This window comes from Lycorma delicatula, chromosome 6 (assembly GCF_047948215.1).
Source record: "Lycorma delicatula isolate Av1 chromosome 6, ASM4794821v1, whole genome shotgun sequence".
Classification (NCBI taxonomy): Eukaryota; Metazoa; Arthropoda; class Insecta; order Hemiptera; family Fulgoridae; genus Lycorma; species Lycorma delicatula.
The window spans coordinates 139,451,299-139,472,012 of record NC_134460.1 but is presented as its reverse complement, the minus strand read 5'-3'; the positions used below and the strand labels follow the sequence as shown (position 1 = coordinate 139,472,012).

The window sequence follows — 20,714 nt, the reverse complement described above, 5'->3', positions numbered from 1 at the left end:
TATATGCCTCAGTACCAAGGCAATTCATTTAGAATTAGTCTCTGAATTGACTAAACAGTCATTCATAGCAACACTCAAGAGATTTAATTCACGAAGAGGTATTCCTACCCAAATATTTTCAGACGTGGTTCCAACTTCCATTCTGACAAAAGTATTTTATATGATTTATTTAAATTCTTAAATTTAGAAAATTGTATACGGTTTTAACACAGCTTGAAGCCTGTCTTAATTCTTGTCCCATTTTTACTGTTTCTATAGATCATAGGGACCCAGAACCACTATCACCTGGACATTTTCTTATCAGTTGTTCACTTATGTCTTTACCTGAACCCGATTACAAAGAAATTGAAATTAACCGCCTAAGTTGTTGACATTTACTCCAGAAATTCTTCCAATCCATCTGGAAATATGGTCTAAGGAATATCTTCATAACCTCCAGCAGAGAAATAAATGGCATTTTCCTTCGCGTAATCTGTCTATTGGAGATTTGGTATTAATCTCTTAGGACAACTGTTCACCAATGCAATTGAAATTCGGAATTATGACTAAAGTTTATCCATGTCCTGACCAATTAGTTTGAGTCATCAATTTAAAGACTGCTAATGGTCAGCTCTGAAGACCTGTGCATAAGTTGTGTTTGCTGGTAGTAGCTGACAATTAATTGAATATTGTTTTTAAAAAAAAACCAAAAAACCTTTCACAAGTTACTAATTGAGAATATTTCTAAAATAATAATTTTATTGATTGATATTATACTTTATTTATTGTATTTTATTAACCTGCTTTCAATTGTGATTTATATTGTGGTCATGAATGCTATATATTGTTATTATAATGTAATATTCTGTATTTATATCTTACTCAAATGCTCTTAAACTTCTAACGCTACTCTATAGACTAATTATTATACTATATTTACATCTACATATATACTACACACAGGCACATAGCAGACAACACATACAACATTAACCCACACACACATACACACACACACACACACACACACACACACACACACACACCACACACACACACACACACACACACACACACACACACACACACACACACACACACACTACATATATTATATATTAGATGCAATAAGTCATCATTATTTACACTTTCTTAGCCAATGGCACCATGGTAATTTGGGCCACTGGGCACATCTTTTTGCAATAGGTGCATCACAAACAACATATTTAAAGAAATCCTAATTACTATAAGATTATAGGTTCAAGTTTGCAAGAATATATATATTTATGTAAATTATTACAAAGTTATTAATATTATGAGTATTATGATTATTATTGTAATATATTTATGATTCTCACATCAAGATTAATGAAACTATAAGCTTTATGATTATTATAATTATTGTATTACTATTTTTATACAATGTCATTCAAGAAGAAAGAGGAAGATGACAGAAAATGTTTACAATAAGCAAGAGGATGAAGAAATCAAATGAATCTTAACAGAGGCTAAACAGAAAAAGAAAGAGAGAGAGAGAGAAAGAGAGATTAATGCCCATAATGTCTAAAAAAAGCACTAAAAGTCAAATAGAAATTTAAAACAGAAAATAATAAAAACAATCATAAAAATTAAAAACATGACTACCAAAAAATAAATGAATTAAAAAGAACGACAAGAAATCAAACTAAAAAAAGAAAACAAGGTATGAAAATAAAGGAATAAACATCATTATCCATTATTTAATTAAATAAAATAATGGGTGAAAAATAAACTTTCAGACAGTTTAAATTTGTTTAAATATATTTTTCATGTTATAGAAGTAGCAGGTATTTAAGATTGTCTAATGATTTAGTTCTCATCAGGTCTTACATCGATAAGAAAATTTTGTCTTCCAATGAAAATATTTGAATGCAGTCAGGAGAGGGGGCTCTGAATAGTAATTATCCTATGTATGTTAAAGAGCTTTGAATAATAATTATTCTATATTAAAGAACCGAAATAGTATATAAAAATATATACAATTATATATGTTGGCTGAAATAGTAAATAGTGTATATATTATAGAGCCAAATATAGCATCTATGTTTGGACTACCAATACATATTGGATTGAAAAGGTTTAAGTGCATGGAATTCTCTTATATATATAAAAGTTGCTCAAGTCCACCACATAAAATGCACCTCTGTCTTTGTGTGCAACTCTTTGCAATACTTGATGGTTGCATTCTGCTGACACCAAATGTAAATAAAAATAATATATATATTTTTTAATGGCAGATTGAAACCCTCAAATCATGTGTCACTTCGGAGCTCCTCAATCTCCTGAAACATTCTTTTCAGACAGGTCCAACTTTGCCTTTGGCATCTCCATGCAGGATACACAGCATTTCCAAGGTCATATATCTTTGAATTGTGCAATAGTCAGTCCTCTACCCTGCAAGAATCAAGCTGCATCCTCAGTTTTAATGTTAATAATTACGTCCTGAAAATTCAAGTTTTAGACACTCAAGAGATGAAAGGATAATCACCCTAACATTGCCACTCAAGACAGTCTTAAGTAAAATGAAATTTGGCTGGAAAATAATTTTGTTAACAGTCAAGAGACAATTGGCAACTCCATTCCTGCTGCACTTTGTGTTAACAAAGAACAGGCTGGGTTTACTAAATTAAAAGGAATGAACGATGGAGTAGCAATTAGCACAGCTTGAAATGGGGTCATTCTTGAGACAGATAATGGAGAGACTGATTTTGGTACAGCATTGTTTGATTTTTTTATGGAGAAATCTACGCAAATTCTATTGTTAGCCATTACTCTAAAATATAGTTTCCAGACCTATTTTTTTTTTTAAGAACTTTTTCATTGTTTTATGTGAGGAATAGTCTATAAGTATGGCCAGAAACTTCCTGAAACACTATATAAATACACCAACATTAACACAACTTAGGTAAGAGTTACTATGGATTATGGAGAAATGGTTCTTGGTATGTATATTTTTGTATTTTGTAGTAATTTTTAACTCGAACCTATGAGTCAGTAAAATGCACTATTGATTAAATCCTGAATGGAAATGACAACATTGTATTTAAAAATAAGGATAAACACACCAACTTGCCATCTATTTGTTCTGAGTTTATATGGTGCTTTTATTCAGCTGATCATATTATGAGATTGACATCAAAATTCAAAAATGATCATTTTACAGTGGTAGTTTATCAACTCTGTAATCATTCAAATATTATTTTTAGCAAAATAAACATATTACTCATTTATTTAATTCACTCGCATATCATTGATTATATTAATCAAGTTAATTAATATAATCAGTAAAAGTTGATTATATTTTTACTTCCAGTATTGCTTATTAAATTATTCTTGAAAGGTTTTTGTTTAAGTTGACTTTTTTTTTACTCTTTTCCCAGTTTTATTTCTTTTTTTTATTATGCTTGCTAACCCTATCCTGATAATTCTACCAGAATTGTGTTTCAAATTTTCTTCTGGCAATAATGCTTTTGAGACCTGTAGGAAGTAAAAGTTAGTATTGCTATTTTGGTATTTTTTATTAATGTTATATGAAAACTTTTACAAAATTAAGTGTAAAAAAGAAAGTGACTTTTATATAATAATTTAAAAATAAAAATAATGCAAGTATCACTTGCGGCGGCCCATAGCTAAAATTTGTGGGGATGCTGCTTTAGAAAATTTTTTTCTGAGGCTTTTCAAGGTCATGGTTAAAAATTTGGTTCTGTAAAATTAAAGAACCAAAAGAAAAAAAGAATCAAAGAGAATAGCTGGAAGCAGAATAATTTAACTCTACACTTTATCACATTTAAGAATATGGTACACAGTTTTTAAGCACATTATGCTTAAAAACCATTTGTACTTAGAACCATTGTGCTTAGAAGTAACGTTTTAAAATTACAACCAATATATATATATATATATATATATTGGTTGTAATTTTAAAAAAATATATATATATATATGTGAATGTGAAATTACTTATTTTTTCATAGATATATATGTATATATATGTGTGAGAAAAAAATGGCAGAATTAGTTTGATTGCTCATCTAAATAGTATAATTATAGTGCTGTCAAAATTGTATTAAGTATGAATTTTAAATTTATAAAAATCATGAATGATATACTTTTAAATTACTGGAACTTGCTCTTTTAAAAGCCTTCTGCAGCTAATACTATTCCTAGTGGGCTATCCAGTAGCAAATTTGTTAATGGCTAACTTTTTACTTTTGTAAAATTTAATATGGTTACAAATTTTGTAATGTTCAATAGTGTTGAGTTATTGATTTTTATGTCTGAAACTCCAAACTGCATAATAATGCAGTTATGTCTTTGTACATATGTCTTGTTTTTTGGTATGATTTGCAGATGTCAACATATTTAGAAAACATTAATTTCTATTGTTAATTATGTGTTTTTTATTATTTGTTAAATGCTTTATTTTTGTTTGACATTTTGGTATTTTATCATTTTTTAGTCCAATCATGCTGTTTTTTTATAATATACGAGTATTTTGAAATTTTGTTATGCAGTGCACTATTATGTATTATTATTTTGGAGTTTCCTTTATCAGCTTCTATGTAGACTCCCCATTGGAAAGTCTTACTCTTTAAGACTTTGGGAGTTGGTGTCCCCGTAGCCTGCAGCTTTCTTCCTACTACAAAATGAGCTGCTGAACCTTTTACACCACTCCACAAACACTACACAAATTACAACATGTACTCCTACACAGCCACACATCTTACACAGTCTCTTCTTTCACTTACACTTGTTGGTGTTGCGACACCTTTTGAAATGCAACCACATAACCCAAGCTGGAAAATATTGTGCCAATTTGTGGATGTCTCTATGTAGTGAGTCTTGAATGATGTCCTCTGGGTACCAGGGTGGACCCAGTTGTATGAAGCCCTAGCTCCAGTATGCATGCACTCTGCTGGAGTGATCCGTTATATCGCCGGTACCATGGAAACCGGATGTCCTTCAGGGGTTGTTGGTCCACTTGAAAAAACTAACACTCCCAGGAGTTTACAAAGGCTTTGATGAACCTTGTCAGCCAAAGATGTGACAAATAATAAAGAAATAAGAAGTATAACAGAGAGAGGTAAAATATCTAATGTATGTTTTCTCGTAGTTATTATAAAGAAGGTAAATCCTTTACTAAAGTTTCTTCATTTTTTATAAATAAGTGCATTGTAGCAGTTTGTGGCTCACCAAAATCCATTAAAAAACTTAGGAGTGGCTCCCTTCTGAGTGAGGTTAATAATAATGAACAGATTTAGAAGGTCCTGGCCCTTACATATATAGGAAAGGATGAAGTGGTAGTGGAGCACCACAGTACACTGAATTCCAGCAAGGAGGCGATCTTCTGCCACGACTTGGCTGATATTGAACTAAAGATATAGAAGACCTATCACCGCAGCCAGCTTCATCTGTGTAGAGAATCATTAGAAAGAAGAATAGTGTTGATGTGTCAACATTCTCACTTATCCTGACATTTTTGACTCCAACTGTTCCTAAGCGAATAAGAGTTGGCTACCTATTTGACCATATATACTAAACCCAAGACGTTGCTTTCAAAAACTCCATCATTGGTTGTTTGGAAACAGGTTCAGACCATGTGTGGATTGTTACAGTCACTGAAGCCAACTGAACTGGAAAGCAGTGGAATCTTCGTTACTGTGCCAGTCGATGCAGTGAACACACTTGGAAGGTTATTTAGGTCAGTTTCACTTACATCATCGTACTGTCCTGAGTTTGTGAGAAGTGTTCATGTAGAAATATCCCGTTCATGATTGGAGACTTGCATAATGATTAAATAAACATTTTTCTTTTAATGAGCTAAGGCATGTCTTGAGTAATTCTCATGACACTTCCCCCGGAAATGATATCAGGCTCAGAATGTATCATACCTCCCAATTACTGTGTTACATCATTTATGTATCTATAATAGAATATTTCCTGACCAAGTGTTTCCAGATTCTTGTTTAGAAGTATTGGTGATTGCCATACTGAAACCTGGTAAAAGTATTGTTCATGTCCCTCCAATTATTATCCTATCTCCTTGAACAGTACCCTGTGCAAGGTGATGGAATGAATGGTGAACTGTCTTGTGTGGTACCTTGAGAGAAACGCTTTAATTTTCTCTGAACAATGTGGTATCTTCTAAGGTATCATGTAGTTGCCCTGGAAGCTGTTATTCAAAACGCCTTTTTACTTTGCCAATGCCTGGCTGCAATATTTTTCGATTTGCAGAAGGCCTATGACATGGCTTGGAGGAGAGAAATCCTAAATAAACTGCATGAATGGGGTATACAACTGTAATATTTTATGGAACAATATGGTGATTTTATCCAATATCTTGTTGTTTCTAAAGGCTGTGCATCTATATTTACATATTTGATTATTCCTATAATATATTTTGCCCATGAATACTGTTTATGCGTATTTTGATATTTTTAATATTGTCTTTATTTTGGTTTTACTTTGAATTTAGCATACCTCATAAGCATTTTAGATCTGTTTAATTTTTAACGTAAATTTTAATTGTTAATTTTTTACTAGTGTAATTTTGTGTTCAGGCTTAGATAATGAACCTCATTGTGCACCCAGGAAGGAAAATCCTTATAGGATGCATAATGTGCAATTGCGTTTTGTATCAGTTTATTCATAACTACAATTCATGATTATCAAATTGTATATATTATGCAGGTTAGTCTAGATCTAGCCATGTGTTGTGAGTGACTGTGGCTACAACAAATGGTATATTACATTGTTTTCAGTGTCAAAGACAAGTTAAGTATGTATATGTTAACTTAATAACAACTAAATTATTAAAAATTTAAACTTTTGTAACAAACCAAACCAAATGATTGATAATATATTTTTCTTAAATTTATTTAAAAATATATTAAGTCATCTTTGAAATGATCCTGAGAATGTTGTTTTTACACTAATGCCAGCTGATGTTATTACTGATGATGGTTTTTTTATAATTAAGCAGACATGTATTAAGAATGTCATTGAAAAGTATGTGTCATTAATATTATTAATTCATTTAATATTTTGTTGTTGTGTATTTTTGTATTTCATAGTTCCAGTGTGTTAAAATTTGGTTGTTTATTTTATATGCAGAATATCAAAGGTTTTTTCAGTGTGGGAGGATTTGTGATTTGTACTTATGAGATGGTAAGCAATTTAAAAAACTGTGGAATAATATCAGTTAAAGCTAATGTGAAAACTGTAGCACCAACTCTGAGGGTGGTTAAAAAAGATGTTAAAAGATTTACAATGTTAAGTTTTTTAAAATTATATTTAATTATAATTTGGCTTGGTTTGTTGGAACAATGTATGCTAATATAACTGTAGCTGTTACGTACAAGAACATAGAAAAAATATGAATATTTATGTATGTAAGTATGTATGTATATACATACATAATATATATATATATGTATAAACATAAACATGTTTATTCTGCAAAAGTACTTATTCCTTCACAATTCCCCTGTAGCACTTCTCTGCAGAAAGCATCTAAATGGGTGAAAAATTGGGAGTTTTTTTAAAAATTAAGTTTGTTACCTTACCCACGTGCATTGATATATAAAAATAAATACAAGCATGATTTTTCCATACAAAAGTATGATCTACCATTTAATGGCAATGAAAAGTAGAGTAATAAAATAAATAATATTAAAGTTTATCGAAGAATAACAAAAAACCACTGACAACTATCCTTGCAGTTATTTCCTTTTTTCCAAGCTGCACTTGAGCAACTATTTTAATGATAAACGTCAGAATTTTAATGATCTGCAGAATGAAGTTATGATGTGATTTAGGAATAAAATATTCAATATTATTTTTTTGGAAAATATTAAAATTTTATACATTACCAGTGTTACAGTGCATCCACCAAAACCTCCTCCAGTCATTCGAGATCCTAGAACACCATCGACTTGTTTGGCAATTTCTACCAGTTCATCCAGTTCTGCACATGATACTTCATAATCATCTCTATTAAAAAATACAATTTATTAAATTAAAATATTTTATGAAAGTACATTTTTTAGAACTCATATCTTTACTACTCTGGAGATAAATTGTTGGTTTTATTTTGATTCTGCCTCAGGCAGTGTTCTAAATTGTACTTCATTGAACAAAATACACTAGTATACAGGCATTCAAGCTTTGGTTAAAAATAACAATTTATTTTATGTGGATTTAAATTTATGAATTACAGCATGCAGAACAGTTTTATTAGTGATGATGCTATTTAACCAAACCAGCTGATTGCATGAATTGCTGAAGCACCAAAAAGTTTCTTTGTAATGTTGGAAATGAAGTAGAAGTTTTCTTATGATACTACTGTTTAATTCTAATAACAAAACATTATATAATTTAAAGTATATCTATTTGCACAGATCATGCATTATTCATTTAGGTACTATTATCAGTTGAAAGTTACCTTAACGACTGGTGACTAAGATACATCAATTGCCCAAATGATTCTGAATCACCACTTGCTAGTAATGTTGCACCTTGAATAGTTCGAGCTATTTCTCCAATTACATGACGTGCCCTGCGGTAGATTATATCAGGTATTGCATCTCTTAACTTCAAACCTGTTAGTATAATGACAGTATATTGAATATCTGGGACATTTAATATTAAAAGATAGATAATTGAAAGACAAGTGTAAATTATTATCTTTTTTTTTAATTACTGGAAAAGTGAATAAGTCATATTTTTTATCAAGTTGGAAAATATCAATTCTTTTATGCAATACAATGCAAGAAATTCTTTTTTATTGTAAGAATTATAATATTTTTCTAAAGTTTTAAATAAAGAAACTCATAATAATAAAAAACCCCACAGTAGTATTGAACCAGAAGTTCTAGGGCCAGCATTGATTTCAAAGGAAGTATAGTAGTATATACTTCCTTTGAAGTATATATTATATACTTCCTTTGAATTCAATGCTAATACATTACACAATTTACATTATAATCATTGTGTAAATTTCTTACAAAACCAAAAGAATTGAAGAACAGTAGAAAATGATAATTATAATCACCTTCAAAATAATCTTGTTCAAGTGATATTGGAGAGCTATTTAAAGACCAAAATTAAATAAAACTAGCATGAAACTGTTTGAATAGTAAAAAAATATAATTGAAATTAATATAAGTTAACAGATAAAAAATATTAGTGCAAACGAGTCCTCAGGATAGTAAAAAAGGAAAATAAATTAAAATTACTATTCTGTGCTAAGAGAGTTAAAATGCAATTACTCTCTTACAGTTAGCAGAACATATAAAGGCTACCATGCAAACTGGAACCACTCTCTCTCACTGATTTCATTCTCTTGACTTTTTTGTTTATTTTTAACTTTTTAACTTAGGCCTATTCAGATTTGTAATATCTAACTCAAGGCAGAGCCCATGTTGGACCTTTAAAACGTTTCTATTATTTTTTTCATCCATATATTAAATCAGATACTTTCGTGAGTATTTAAATTAAGTCTAGTTGTAGATTAATCACTTCTCCTGATGAGCAGACAATGAATGTATAATGCAATGTTTTTTGACAGAATGAGTATATTAATAGATATTTTACTTTATTCTGTTTTAGTCTTCTCAAAGCTGTGACATATAAAACATCTAAGTTACTAAAGAAACTACTTAGTTACTTTCTCTGAGAATAATATGTTCACTACACAGTGAGTCTTTACAGTCAACAGAGAGAAAATATCAAGGAGATGAACATTTGCTTTTCAATGGGATAGACATTGTGTTGTGCAAAGTATGTTTTGGTTAAGTGATGAAGAAAAGAGGAAATCAATAATTAGCATGAATGGCATGTAATTAATGCTTATTATCTTGAGAATGGCTATTTTGGGAATGCCTTGTATTTCATGTCTGGTTACATAAACCTTTTTGGTTACAGTACCTAAAATATGAACAATGTTACCGCTTGTAATTTTTTTTAAATCTTCTTTTTAAAATTAATAAATCAACAAAAATTAACAAGACTGTTAAATTTATAAGACATATTTTTTCAATCTGTGTCATGAGGGCGTGCTAAAAGATGAAGGAAAAGAAGTAACATATTGAGAGATGAAATTAAGCAAATTTGATATTAAGGTTAAAGTTCTTGAGTTACCTTGAAAGCCAAGGATTTCATTATAATCTAGGTTAAGGTATTTCATTAATTAAAACATCTGAGGCTGCAGTTTTTTACTCCATACTACCATTGGAAGTTGGGATCCTGCTAATTGATAGTAACTCTTAAGAGTAAGGACATATGTTCGAACAAGATCTACTGCTTCCCTGCAACTGGACTAAAATAAAGGCTTATTTTGTTAGAAATATGAGTGACTAAGATAAACTTAATCTGTTTTTTAAACATTATTGAAAAAATAATTAAAATTTTAGATAATTTATGAAAACAAGTTCTTACAAGATGTAAAGAACATTGTGTTTATTTAGTTTGAATTCACAATTAATGATTGTTGATTTAACTACTGATATAATAATAAAATATTTTATTTTTTTAGTTTTCTATGCATAATGTTTGATCAGAAAGTTAGGGGAACTTTTTAATTTCCTGCATTATAACTTGTACATTTGGTATTGATTATAGTTGTTGCCAAACAATGTTCGGTAATGTTTTCTAAGAGATGATTATCAGCAAAATTTATTTTGAAATTGGAAAATTTTCCAAAAATTGTTTGTTAAGAAATTACAGAGGAAGTGTTAAATGAATTCACCAATGATGCAAAATTGGTGAAATATCTATTTCATTAAATCTATTACATAAAACAAAAGTCCAAATTATCTCTATGGAAACTTTCAAGTGAGCCAAGAAAAAACAAATGAAGTTTAATCAGTTGTTAAAGTTCATCTTATTGCTACTAACTAGAGTGTAAGAAGTGATGAGTAATCACCTCCTTAGTTTGTTTTATGTTTTGGCAAATAATTACGGATAAAAAACTTTTTCATCATTATAAAGTATTTTAATATAGATTTTTTTATACCATAAAAAATTAAATAATTGTTCATTAAATATTATGACAAATGTTCAAGATAAGCATTATTATACTTTCAAGTTGTCCGAGTGATGCATCTCTTAGACTGCTTTTGCCTAGATACTGTGCTGCTTCTTCACATTGTTTACGTCTAATTGCATATTCACCACCTCCTAATTCATGCCTCACATTTGAATTTGTTATTACAAAAACCAAATTTGGGTCATTTATTGGCACTAGTTGAGCTTCCAATGTTCTGCAAAACATAAAACACGAAAACATGATGAAATGGAGAATAAATAGGTTATCATTGTTAGATAAAAGACTTACAGACAACAAACCTTTTGAAAATGAATATGTAGAAAAATAATCACAAAAACAAAAATAGTTTCCTATATTTATTGATATGAGAAATGTACTTTAACTTTCTACCTACTCTTTGCATAAATAATAATTAAACTAGACAGTTTAACAAAATATGTAGAGTAATTCTTACTACCCATCTAATGCAACAAATGAATTAAGTGAAATTATTTTTAGTCCTATAGGAAGTACAAAATGACTAAAAATTATCAGTTTTTTGCAAAAATTTGTTCGCCAACCAATTTAAAAAAAATAAATTGTCATTTTGTTTCAGAAATCATCTTACAAAAGATATTTAATTATTTTTATAAAAGGGAAACTGAAATTAATTGAATGAAAGAGATTAAAATCAATCTAAAAAATCAAAACATCTCGGAAAATAAAACATCAGACAGAAACGTTTATAAGAGAAAATCGAATCAATGAAGTTTTCAAACAGCAACTTCAAAGAATGAGCAAATATTAGGTAAAGAGAAAACTACAAAGAAGGTGGAGCTTGAAATGAGGTCTTTCATATACCAAAATCAAAAAGAAGAAGAAAAGCTAAATATTTTAGCCAATAAAAACATTTTTGATAAAACTGATGATTTTTGAGATATAGAAGATTAAAAAATTGATGTGACTACCAATCTGAAATTTCTGAATGTATTTACAGTATAATTTTTTATGAGAAGAATTTTATGAAAACATGTACAATGCATATTATTTTTTTTTATCTTCAGTCATTTGACTGGTTTAATGCAGCTCTCCAAGATTCCCTCTCTAGTGCTGGTCATTTCATGTCAGTATACCCCCACATCCTACATCCCTAACAATTTGTTTTACATATTCCAAACCTTGCCTGCCTACACAATATTTTCCTTCTACCTATCCTTCCAATATTAAAGTGACTGGTATCCTGCTTTCTTTGGTATCATGACTAAAACACTCTTTTTGAAGTTTGACGGAACTTTCCCTTTTTCGTAAATATTTCACACCAGTTTGTATAATCTATCAATCACTTCCTCACCTGCACTGTGAAGTAATTCTACAGGTATTCCGTCTATTCCAAGAGTCTTTCTGCCATTCAAATCTTTTAATGCTCTTTTAAAATCAGATCTCAGTATTGTATCTCCCTTTTCATCCTCTTCGACTTCCTTATCTTCCTTTCTAATACCAGTTTCTAATTCATTTCCTCTGTATAACTCTTCAATATATTCCACCCACCTATCGACTTTGCCTTTCGTATTATAAATCGATGTACCTTCTTTGTTTAACACATTATTAGATTTTAATTTATGTACTACAAAATTCGCCTTAACATTTCTGTGTGCTCCATTTATTTTACCAATGATCATTTCTCTTTCCACTTCTAACACTTTTCTTTAATCCACTCTTCTTTCGATAATTTGCACTCCTGTTTATAGTATTTCTTAATTGTCTATAGTTCCTTTTACTTTCTTCATCACTAGCATTCTTATATTTTCTACGTTCATCCATGAACTGCAATATATCGTCTGAAATCCAAGGTTTTCTATCAGTTCCTTTGTTCTGCCTAAGTTCACTTCTGCTGATTTAAGAATTTCCTTTTTAACATTCTCCCATTCTTCTTCTACATTTTCTACCTTATCTTTTTTACTCAGACCTCTTGCGATGTCCTCTTCAAAAATCTTCTTTACCTCTTCTTCCTCAAGCTTCTCTAAATTTCACACCTTTTCTTCAGGTTTTTACACCTCAACTACATTTCATTATCACTAAATTACGGCCGCTATCAATGTCTGCTTCAGGGTCAGCTTTGCAGTCAACGAGTTGATTTATAAATCTTTTTATATGTATATATATTTTTTTTTTATATAATCTATCTGATATTTATTTTAATTTTTTTGTATATATATATATATATATATATATATATATATATATACACATATTTTTTTAAAAATATAATCTATCTGATATTTTTCAGTATCATCTGGCTTTTTCCATGTGTATATTCTTCTATTATGATTTTTAGACTGGGTGTTGGTAATTACTAAATTATACTTTGTGCAAAACTCTAAGTCTGTTCCCTCTTTCATTCCTTTTGCCCAGCCTGTATTCACCCACTATATTTCATTCCTTGCCTTTGCTTGCATTCCAATCTCCAGCTATTAAATTTTCATCCCCTTTTATGTAATTGCCTCGTCAATTTCTTCATACACACACTCTACCTCGTCATCATCATGAGCGCTTGTAGGCATATAGATGTTAACAACATATAGATGTTGGCTTAGGTTTTGAATTTATCCTTATTATAATTCTATCGCTATGCATTTTGAAATACTCTACTTACTCTCTTCCCTATCTTCTTGTTCATAATGAAACCTACTCCTGCCTGCCCATTATTTGAAGCTGAGTTAATTATTCTAAAATCACCTGACCAAAAGTCATTTTCCTCTTCCTACCGAACCTCACTAATTCCTACTACATCTACATTTATCCTATCCATTTCACTCTTTAAATTTTCTAACCTACCAACCATTTTTAGACTTCTAACGTTCCATACTCTGACTCAGAATGTTATTTTTTTGATCTTCTGGTGACCCCTTCTTTAGTAGTCCCCACCCAGAGATCCGAACAGGGGAGTAGTTTACCTCTGTAATTTTTTACCAAGGAAGGCGCCTCCATCTTTGTTGTATGAAAATGCAGAGATCTATATTTTCTTGGAAAAAAATCAGTTGTAGTTTTCCATTGCTTTCAGCTGCGCAGTACTCAGAGAATTGAGTGATGTTGAAATGGTTGTTTAAGTCATCCTGATCTATGCCCTTAAGAACTACTGAAAGAGCTGCTGCCCTCTTTCCTTAGTCTGGCTCTCAACAGATACGCCTCCAATATGGTTGCACCTTTGGTCCAGCTACTCTGAATCACTAAGCACTCAAGCCCCCTCACCAACGGCAAGGTCTCATGATTCATAGAGGGAAAATGCATATTATAATGTTTTCTAAATTTGATTTTGGGATTTAGTATTTTATTTAAAAATCAAAACTTGTGATCAGAAGGAAAAGGAAGAAGACAATGTTATTTCTTCATGAAACCTTTATTTGCTTATTTTGATAAAATCAAAAATGAAAAGCTAGACACAATATTTTGTTAATCTGTATATAACTAAAAATAAATTTACTGATTTTATTTTTATTCTCGGATATATTTTTTTGCTAGGTCCTGTTATTGACAGATTTATTACAACTAGTATTAAATTAATGAAGAAAATTATCTTAATATAGTTATTAAAAAAAAAAAAATCTGGTTCTTTTGCAATATCTAGACAACCATATTTTATTTAAATTTGTACATATATTTTCTATGCTATTTTTACCCAGCCTGTTGCTCATTCTGCTAGCTACATTAAATAAAACTAGTAAATCTTTAACCTGGTATTCAGTTTTAAAATGTATTAATCCAAAATTTAACATAATTCTATGTCTATACCTAATATGGAATAAACTATCAACTGGAGACTGGGAGACAGATTTGGAAAAGAGACATCAAACATGGTTATTATACCAATCTCAAAAATCAGAAGCATCTTTCCAAAATCTAGTAAAACAAAGAAAAGACAGTACAAAAAAGACACACTGAAATCAATAGAAGAAGAATTCAACAAAACGCAGTCCAAAGACTACCACAAAACTTAAAAAAAAACTCCAGAAATACGATCCCCCACCCACACTAATGAAGGATGAAAACCAAAATCTGACCCATAATAACAAAGACAATGTGGAAATCCCAGCTTAATACTTTAACAAACTCTCAAATTGTGAAAAACTGACAGAATTCCTAAACTTCAATACTAGCACCCCAATAACAACACTGGAAAACATAAACCCTTCCACAGTAAAAGAAGTCTACCAAGCACTGGGTGAGATGAAGAATTACAAAGCAGCTGAAGAAGATCAGACCTTTTTAGAGATCTGGAAACATGCAGGAAGACCAGTAAAAATTACTCTTCATCAACAATTTGTCAACATCTGGATCAAAGAAGAACTAATGGAAAAGTAGACGACAGCTCTCATCCATCCCCTACACAAAAAAGTGGACAAAACAGACCCTAAAAACTACTGGGGAATCTCACTCCTAGACACAACATACAAAATTCTGTCAAGAATCATCCTCAACAGGCTCAGTTTACAACTCAGAAAGAACAAGTAGAATACCAGAAGGTATCAGATCCTAGAGGAGCTGTCCAGACCAGATCATTACTCTCAAGCTAATAATGCATTTCAACAGAAAAAGAAGCAGAGACATGGTGATAATGGTTGTAGACTTCAAGAAAGCATACAACTTCATTCACAGAAAATCCCTACTAAAAACTCTAAGACACCTTGGACTACATCGCAAATTAATAAAGATGATAAAACTGACCTTTATAAACACTAAGTCAAAAGTGAAATTCAAAGGCAACTTCTCAGAACCATCTGAGATCAAAACAGGACTGCACCAAAGCAGTGGACCTTCCTACTATTGGCAACGGACTACTGCTCTTCAACTGTCCTCTGGAAATGGTAGTGAGGATATGGCTCAAAAAATGCCCCCCAAAAATAATAAGAATAGGCCAAAAAATCAAAACAAAGTGCCTTAGTTTTGTTGAGGAATTGGCACTGCTAGCAAACGACTTCGATGAAACTAAAATGTAGATAGAATGTCAAATCATTGCAAATAAGATTGGCCTGAAAATATTCATTTGAAAAAACGGAAATTATGCCCCAAACACAATTAAAAGAAGTATACATAAATGATAATTAAGTCAAAATAATAACCCAATTTAAATACCTTGTTGAAATAACAAACAACCTAAATGAAAAAAAAAACTCAATTCAAATAAGAACAAACAAACTAGCTAAAGCACAAAAATTAACCTGGAACACCTACAGTAAAAAATGTCTATCTAAAAATGCAATAATAAGATACTACAACACAGTTATAAAAGTGGAAGTCACATATGCAGGAGAAACACTCTTCCAGCTTAACAAACAATTAAAGATTAACAGATTCCAGAAAATCGAAAGAAGAATTGGAAGAACCTGCATCAACACAAAATACCAGAAAGACAGGCAGTGATGGATCATGTTCAAAGTCATGCAAAGAAGTCAAAGGCAACAAAGTCATGTACAAAGAGTTAGAACCCATCAATGATAACATGTGTAAGAAGACTAGGATTCTTTGAACACATCATGAGGATGCAAGATGTGAGGCTTCTGAGACAACTGGTATAGTAAAATCTTGACTTGAAGAACACCAAGACAGGATACAGATGAATCAGAGAAATAAGAGAGGATTTAAAGGAAATTGGCCTTACACCAGAAGACACTGCAGACAAGATAAAATTAAATGAAAAAATTAAGGACAAAACCACTCGCTTCATTCTCATAAGTAAGAAACTCATAACATGAACATTTTGAACACAAGAAAGGGCATGGAGATCGGAATGTTTGAAAAAGTAATGGGAAAACCACAGAACTGAATAGTGGACTGACTAAAGTGATCCTATGCAGTCATAAAAGACGAAAAAAATAAATAGAAAATTAAAAAAGACTATCTTACTGAACATGATTGATATTATTTTTCATTAATATTGTACATTAAGTGCAATAATCATAATTGTTGTAGGTGACCTGACATAAAATGCAAGTCATTCTTGATTATGATATTGTTATTCACAAAAATAATAAGCAGCCAAAAGCAAGCTTTCTAAGTAAATAGAAAAGAAGTCATTTTCTGCTGACTTTTTCATTGAGATAAATGTACAATTGTGTATCAGTATATCAATCTCACCAAAATACAGGTGATATTGAACCCTACAAGTGATACACCTTTATTCTACTCAATACACATACTTGTAGTATAGTGAAATTTATTGCTTACAGAGAAAATAACTCTGACTAGACTCTCTCATACATCAGATGCTTTAAATACTACAATCATAAGAAAGATGATGTTGTTAGTGTAAAGCAACAAATGTTATTAGTACAATTCATAAATTCATTTAATAGAAAATTTCCTATTAATGGACAATTTGTAAATATATTAGCCATTATAAAGATTCCAGACAAATTTTTTTATCAGATTCAAAAGAAACAAGAAAGCAACAAGACAAGAATTTGTTAAGGCAGCACCTTGTACTAGAAAACTGATATTTATTATTTATTAATTGGTTTAATGATTTAAATTGATTTCATTGAGCATGATTTATGGTAAACAACTTTGTAAATTACTTATTATGGTAAATAACTTATGTTGAATAAATATTATTTTAGTAACAGCATGTCAGTTGGAAAAGTAAATAAAACTACAACTGCTTGAAAAAATTGAAAATGCTAAATTTGTTAATTTATCATTAAACTTTGCAACAATTTTTCATGGTTAAAAAAGTGTTTGTCTATAGAACTTGATAGCCTTTTGAAAAAGTAGAACATCTTAAAAATTAGTAACAATGTATCAAAGAAAAAAGAATACATTATAAGGGTTTGATGCATGCAAGTAAGAAGAGACAGCACCTCACCATAATATGCTGCGTTCTAATTAAAGTTTAGAGATATAATACATAGGCCCTACACAAAGACACCTATTATACATAATGATTCAGCAGGAGAGGAAAATTATTTGGGAACTGATTCTATTGCTAGAAATCAGGAAAAAGGTTCGTACAAACATATGTCCGAAAACACTGTTTATCGAGTTAAGGCTAGCGAGAAATTTCGCCTGGATTTCAGTTTTCCTGGTTTGATGAAGTCATATTAAAATTTTTAAGCTTTATGGTTTTTTATTTTTATGATCTGAAAAATCGAATAAAATAGCTTCCAGAAAACTCCCGTAGTTTTTTTTTTAACATACAACTTAAAGCAAATAACTTCGGTGACGAAAAACACGTTTTCAGGTTTGAACTACAATAATTTTGTTATAAGACTAAAAAGAATTACAAAGATTTTAATTCTGAGAAAATTGATATAATAAAGTCTAGAAAAAATGTATTATTAAAAACAAAACACAACTTGCAGAAAAATATTACCAACGTATAAAAATTAAAAACAGCTATTTTTAGTAGAATAAATTTAAACCTTTGAAAAATTAGGTTGACAACACTAACTGTATGTTCCGAAATTAATTTGAATACTAATCATTGTTGGCATAAAATTGTGGTAACGTTTACGTGTAATTATGGTAATTGTAGTACGTATTAATAATAAACATTAGGAGATTTAATTGTTTTTGATAATTTTGATTATGTTTAATTATTTTTGAGAATCAAGTTATGTAGCATTTTTGTGTTGTATTATAAACTGTATACACATTTTTATAATAGAATTTGTATTTAAAAAAGTGAAATTCCATTTTGAATTTTTTGTTTTGAAAAATGTCACGTCTCTTCAAATATGCTGATATGGTTTTTATGTATGGCTTTTGCAGTCGAAGTGCTCCAGCCGTGGTGAAAGAATACTGACGTAGGGTTCCTGGACAAATAATTCCAAACCTTAAAGTATTTTGTAGAATTTTTAATAATCGTGAGAATGCTACTCTTCCCAGCGCTTATGTTTCATCTAACGTTAACCGATAAATGGTGATAAAATGGGAAACATTCTTCAGGCGGTACACCTTGTCCTACAACGAGCACGCGAAGAATTTATACACAATTTAACATTCCACAAATTTCAGTACGGAGGATATATGTTCTTGGACTGCATCCTTATCATTTTCAGAAAGTTCAACTAAGTGACATCAGAAAGTCCAGCTTGGTCACCACGACAGACGACTGCAGTTTAGTCAATGAGTTATCAAAAATTACCACTTAATTCCGTTCATACTATTTTCGGACGAAGCTACTAATGTAATAAACAACCCACCGATTTTACATGGGTAGTCTGAAGAAAACCCACATGCTGTAGTCGAATCTAATTTCCAGCAACGATTTTCGGTGAACGTTGAAAAATTTACAGGTAAATGTATTAGGTCGTAGAGGGCCGGTAAATTGGCCACCTAGGTCACCGGATCTTACTTCCTTAGATTACTGTTTATGAAGATGTATAAAATGCGAGGTATACAAGCAAAAAGTAGACATATGTGATGAACTGATCGCTTGCATTCTAGTTCTGTTGCACTCGTCTAGAAACGCAAAAACATCTTTAGGTTGGTGACAGAAAATGTAAAGAAACTGATTGAAAAATATATTTATGTCAGTGGTGGAATTTTTGCACATTATAGTATAAACCACAGTGAATATCTTTTTAAAAGTAAATTAAAAAGTATTTTTAGTTTTCAAAGGTCTAAATTTATTGTACTAAAACAGCTGATTTTAATTTTCACAAATACATAATGTTTTACTATTAAGTTTTGTTCTGTTGTGTTTTTAATAATAAACGTTGATTTTAGGTTTTCTTTTCTTTTCTCAGATTCAAATCCTAATAAAGGTAGTTATTTCTATTCGAATTTGAATGCTAGCTCGTGGATACCGGTGCTCTTCGGTGGTTGGGTTTCAATTAACCACAAGTCTCAGGAGTAGTCAACCTGAGTTTGTTCAAGACTACAAATTTACCGATACAATTACATTACACTGATAAGTCACTAATGACTTTAATTGTTGATGCGACTACAAGGTATAAAAAAAGTTTTTTTTTATGGGCTATTACATCAGTTATCTCAGAATTAAATTCTTTACTAGTTTTTAAAATAAAATTTACGCATTTATTAGTCGCTTAACGTTATATTAGTTACATTAACGTTAACGTTTATTAGTTATATTAGTCACTTAAACGTTTAGTCGTTTATTAGTCACAAAGCGTTTTCGGACATATCTTTGTAGAGCCTGGTGCAAACCACAATAAGTTTAAAGCGGAAGTGATTATCGTAGGCGAAGGAAGAGAGAAGTGGCGCAGGAAGTATTATACTACGTACAAACATTGATTTAAATTACAACTTATCAAATCATAATGTTTCTATTCCTAACAATTCATCATCGTTTATATTGTCACCACTATAATTTATATCACAATCACCACTTAAATCACTAACATCTCTATCGTCATTTACTTTAATAATGACAATTTTAATGACATTATCAATTAAAGGTACTTGAGGCATATAGATGCTTCTATTCTGTCCACACGGTCGCACCTTGATTTCCATTCGGCATTCGTAGTTGAATTTGCTTGTTCTTCAATTAATGCAACAGCATCACCTAATTAAAATTTTTTTTTCGCGAAATACACTTTTAAAACCATCCAAAGTTTTTCAATCGGATTTAAATCCGGAGAATAAGGATGCAGTCTAAAAAAACTGTGACCTTTCTCTGCTAAAACTGAATCGATTTTAAATTATC

At 30.6% G+C, this 20,714-nt stretch overlaps 1 protein-coding gene across 1 annotated transcript in view; it reads right to left on the bottom strand.

Moving 5' to 3' along the window:
- The window catches only part of LOC142326282 (galactokinase-like), a 49,369-nt gene that overhangs the window by 8,931 nt on the left and 19,724 nt on the right, over nucleotides 1–20,714 (bottom strand). Inside the window, exons 5-7 of the mRNA XM_075368642.1 lie at nucleotides 11,098–11,279; nucleotides 8,462–8,618; nucleotides 7,890–8,010 (exon numbers count right to left, since the gene is read on the bottom strand). Of these exons, the coding sequence (XP_075224757.1) occupies nucleotides 7,890–8,010; nucleotides 8,462–8,618; nucleotides 11,098–11,279 (460 nt within the window). The remainder of the gene's footprint in view (nucleotides 1–7,889; nucleotides 8,011–8,461; nucleotides 8,619–11,097; nucleotides 11,280–20,714) is intronic.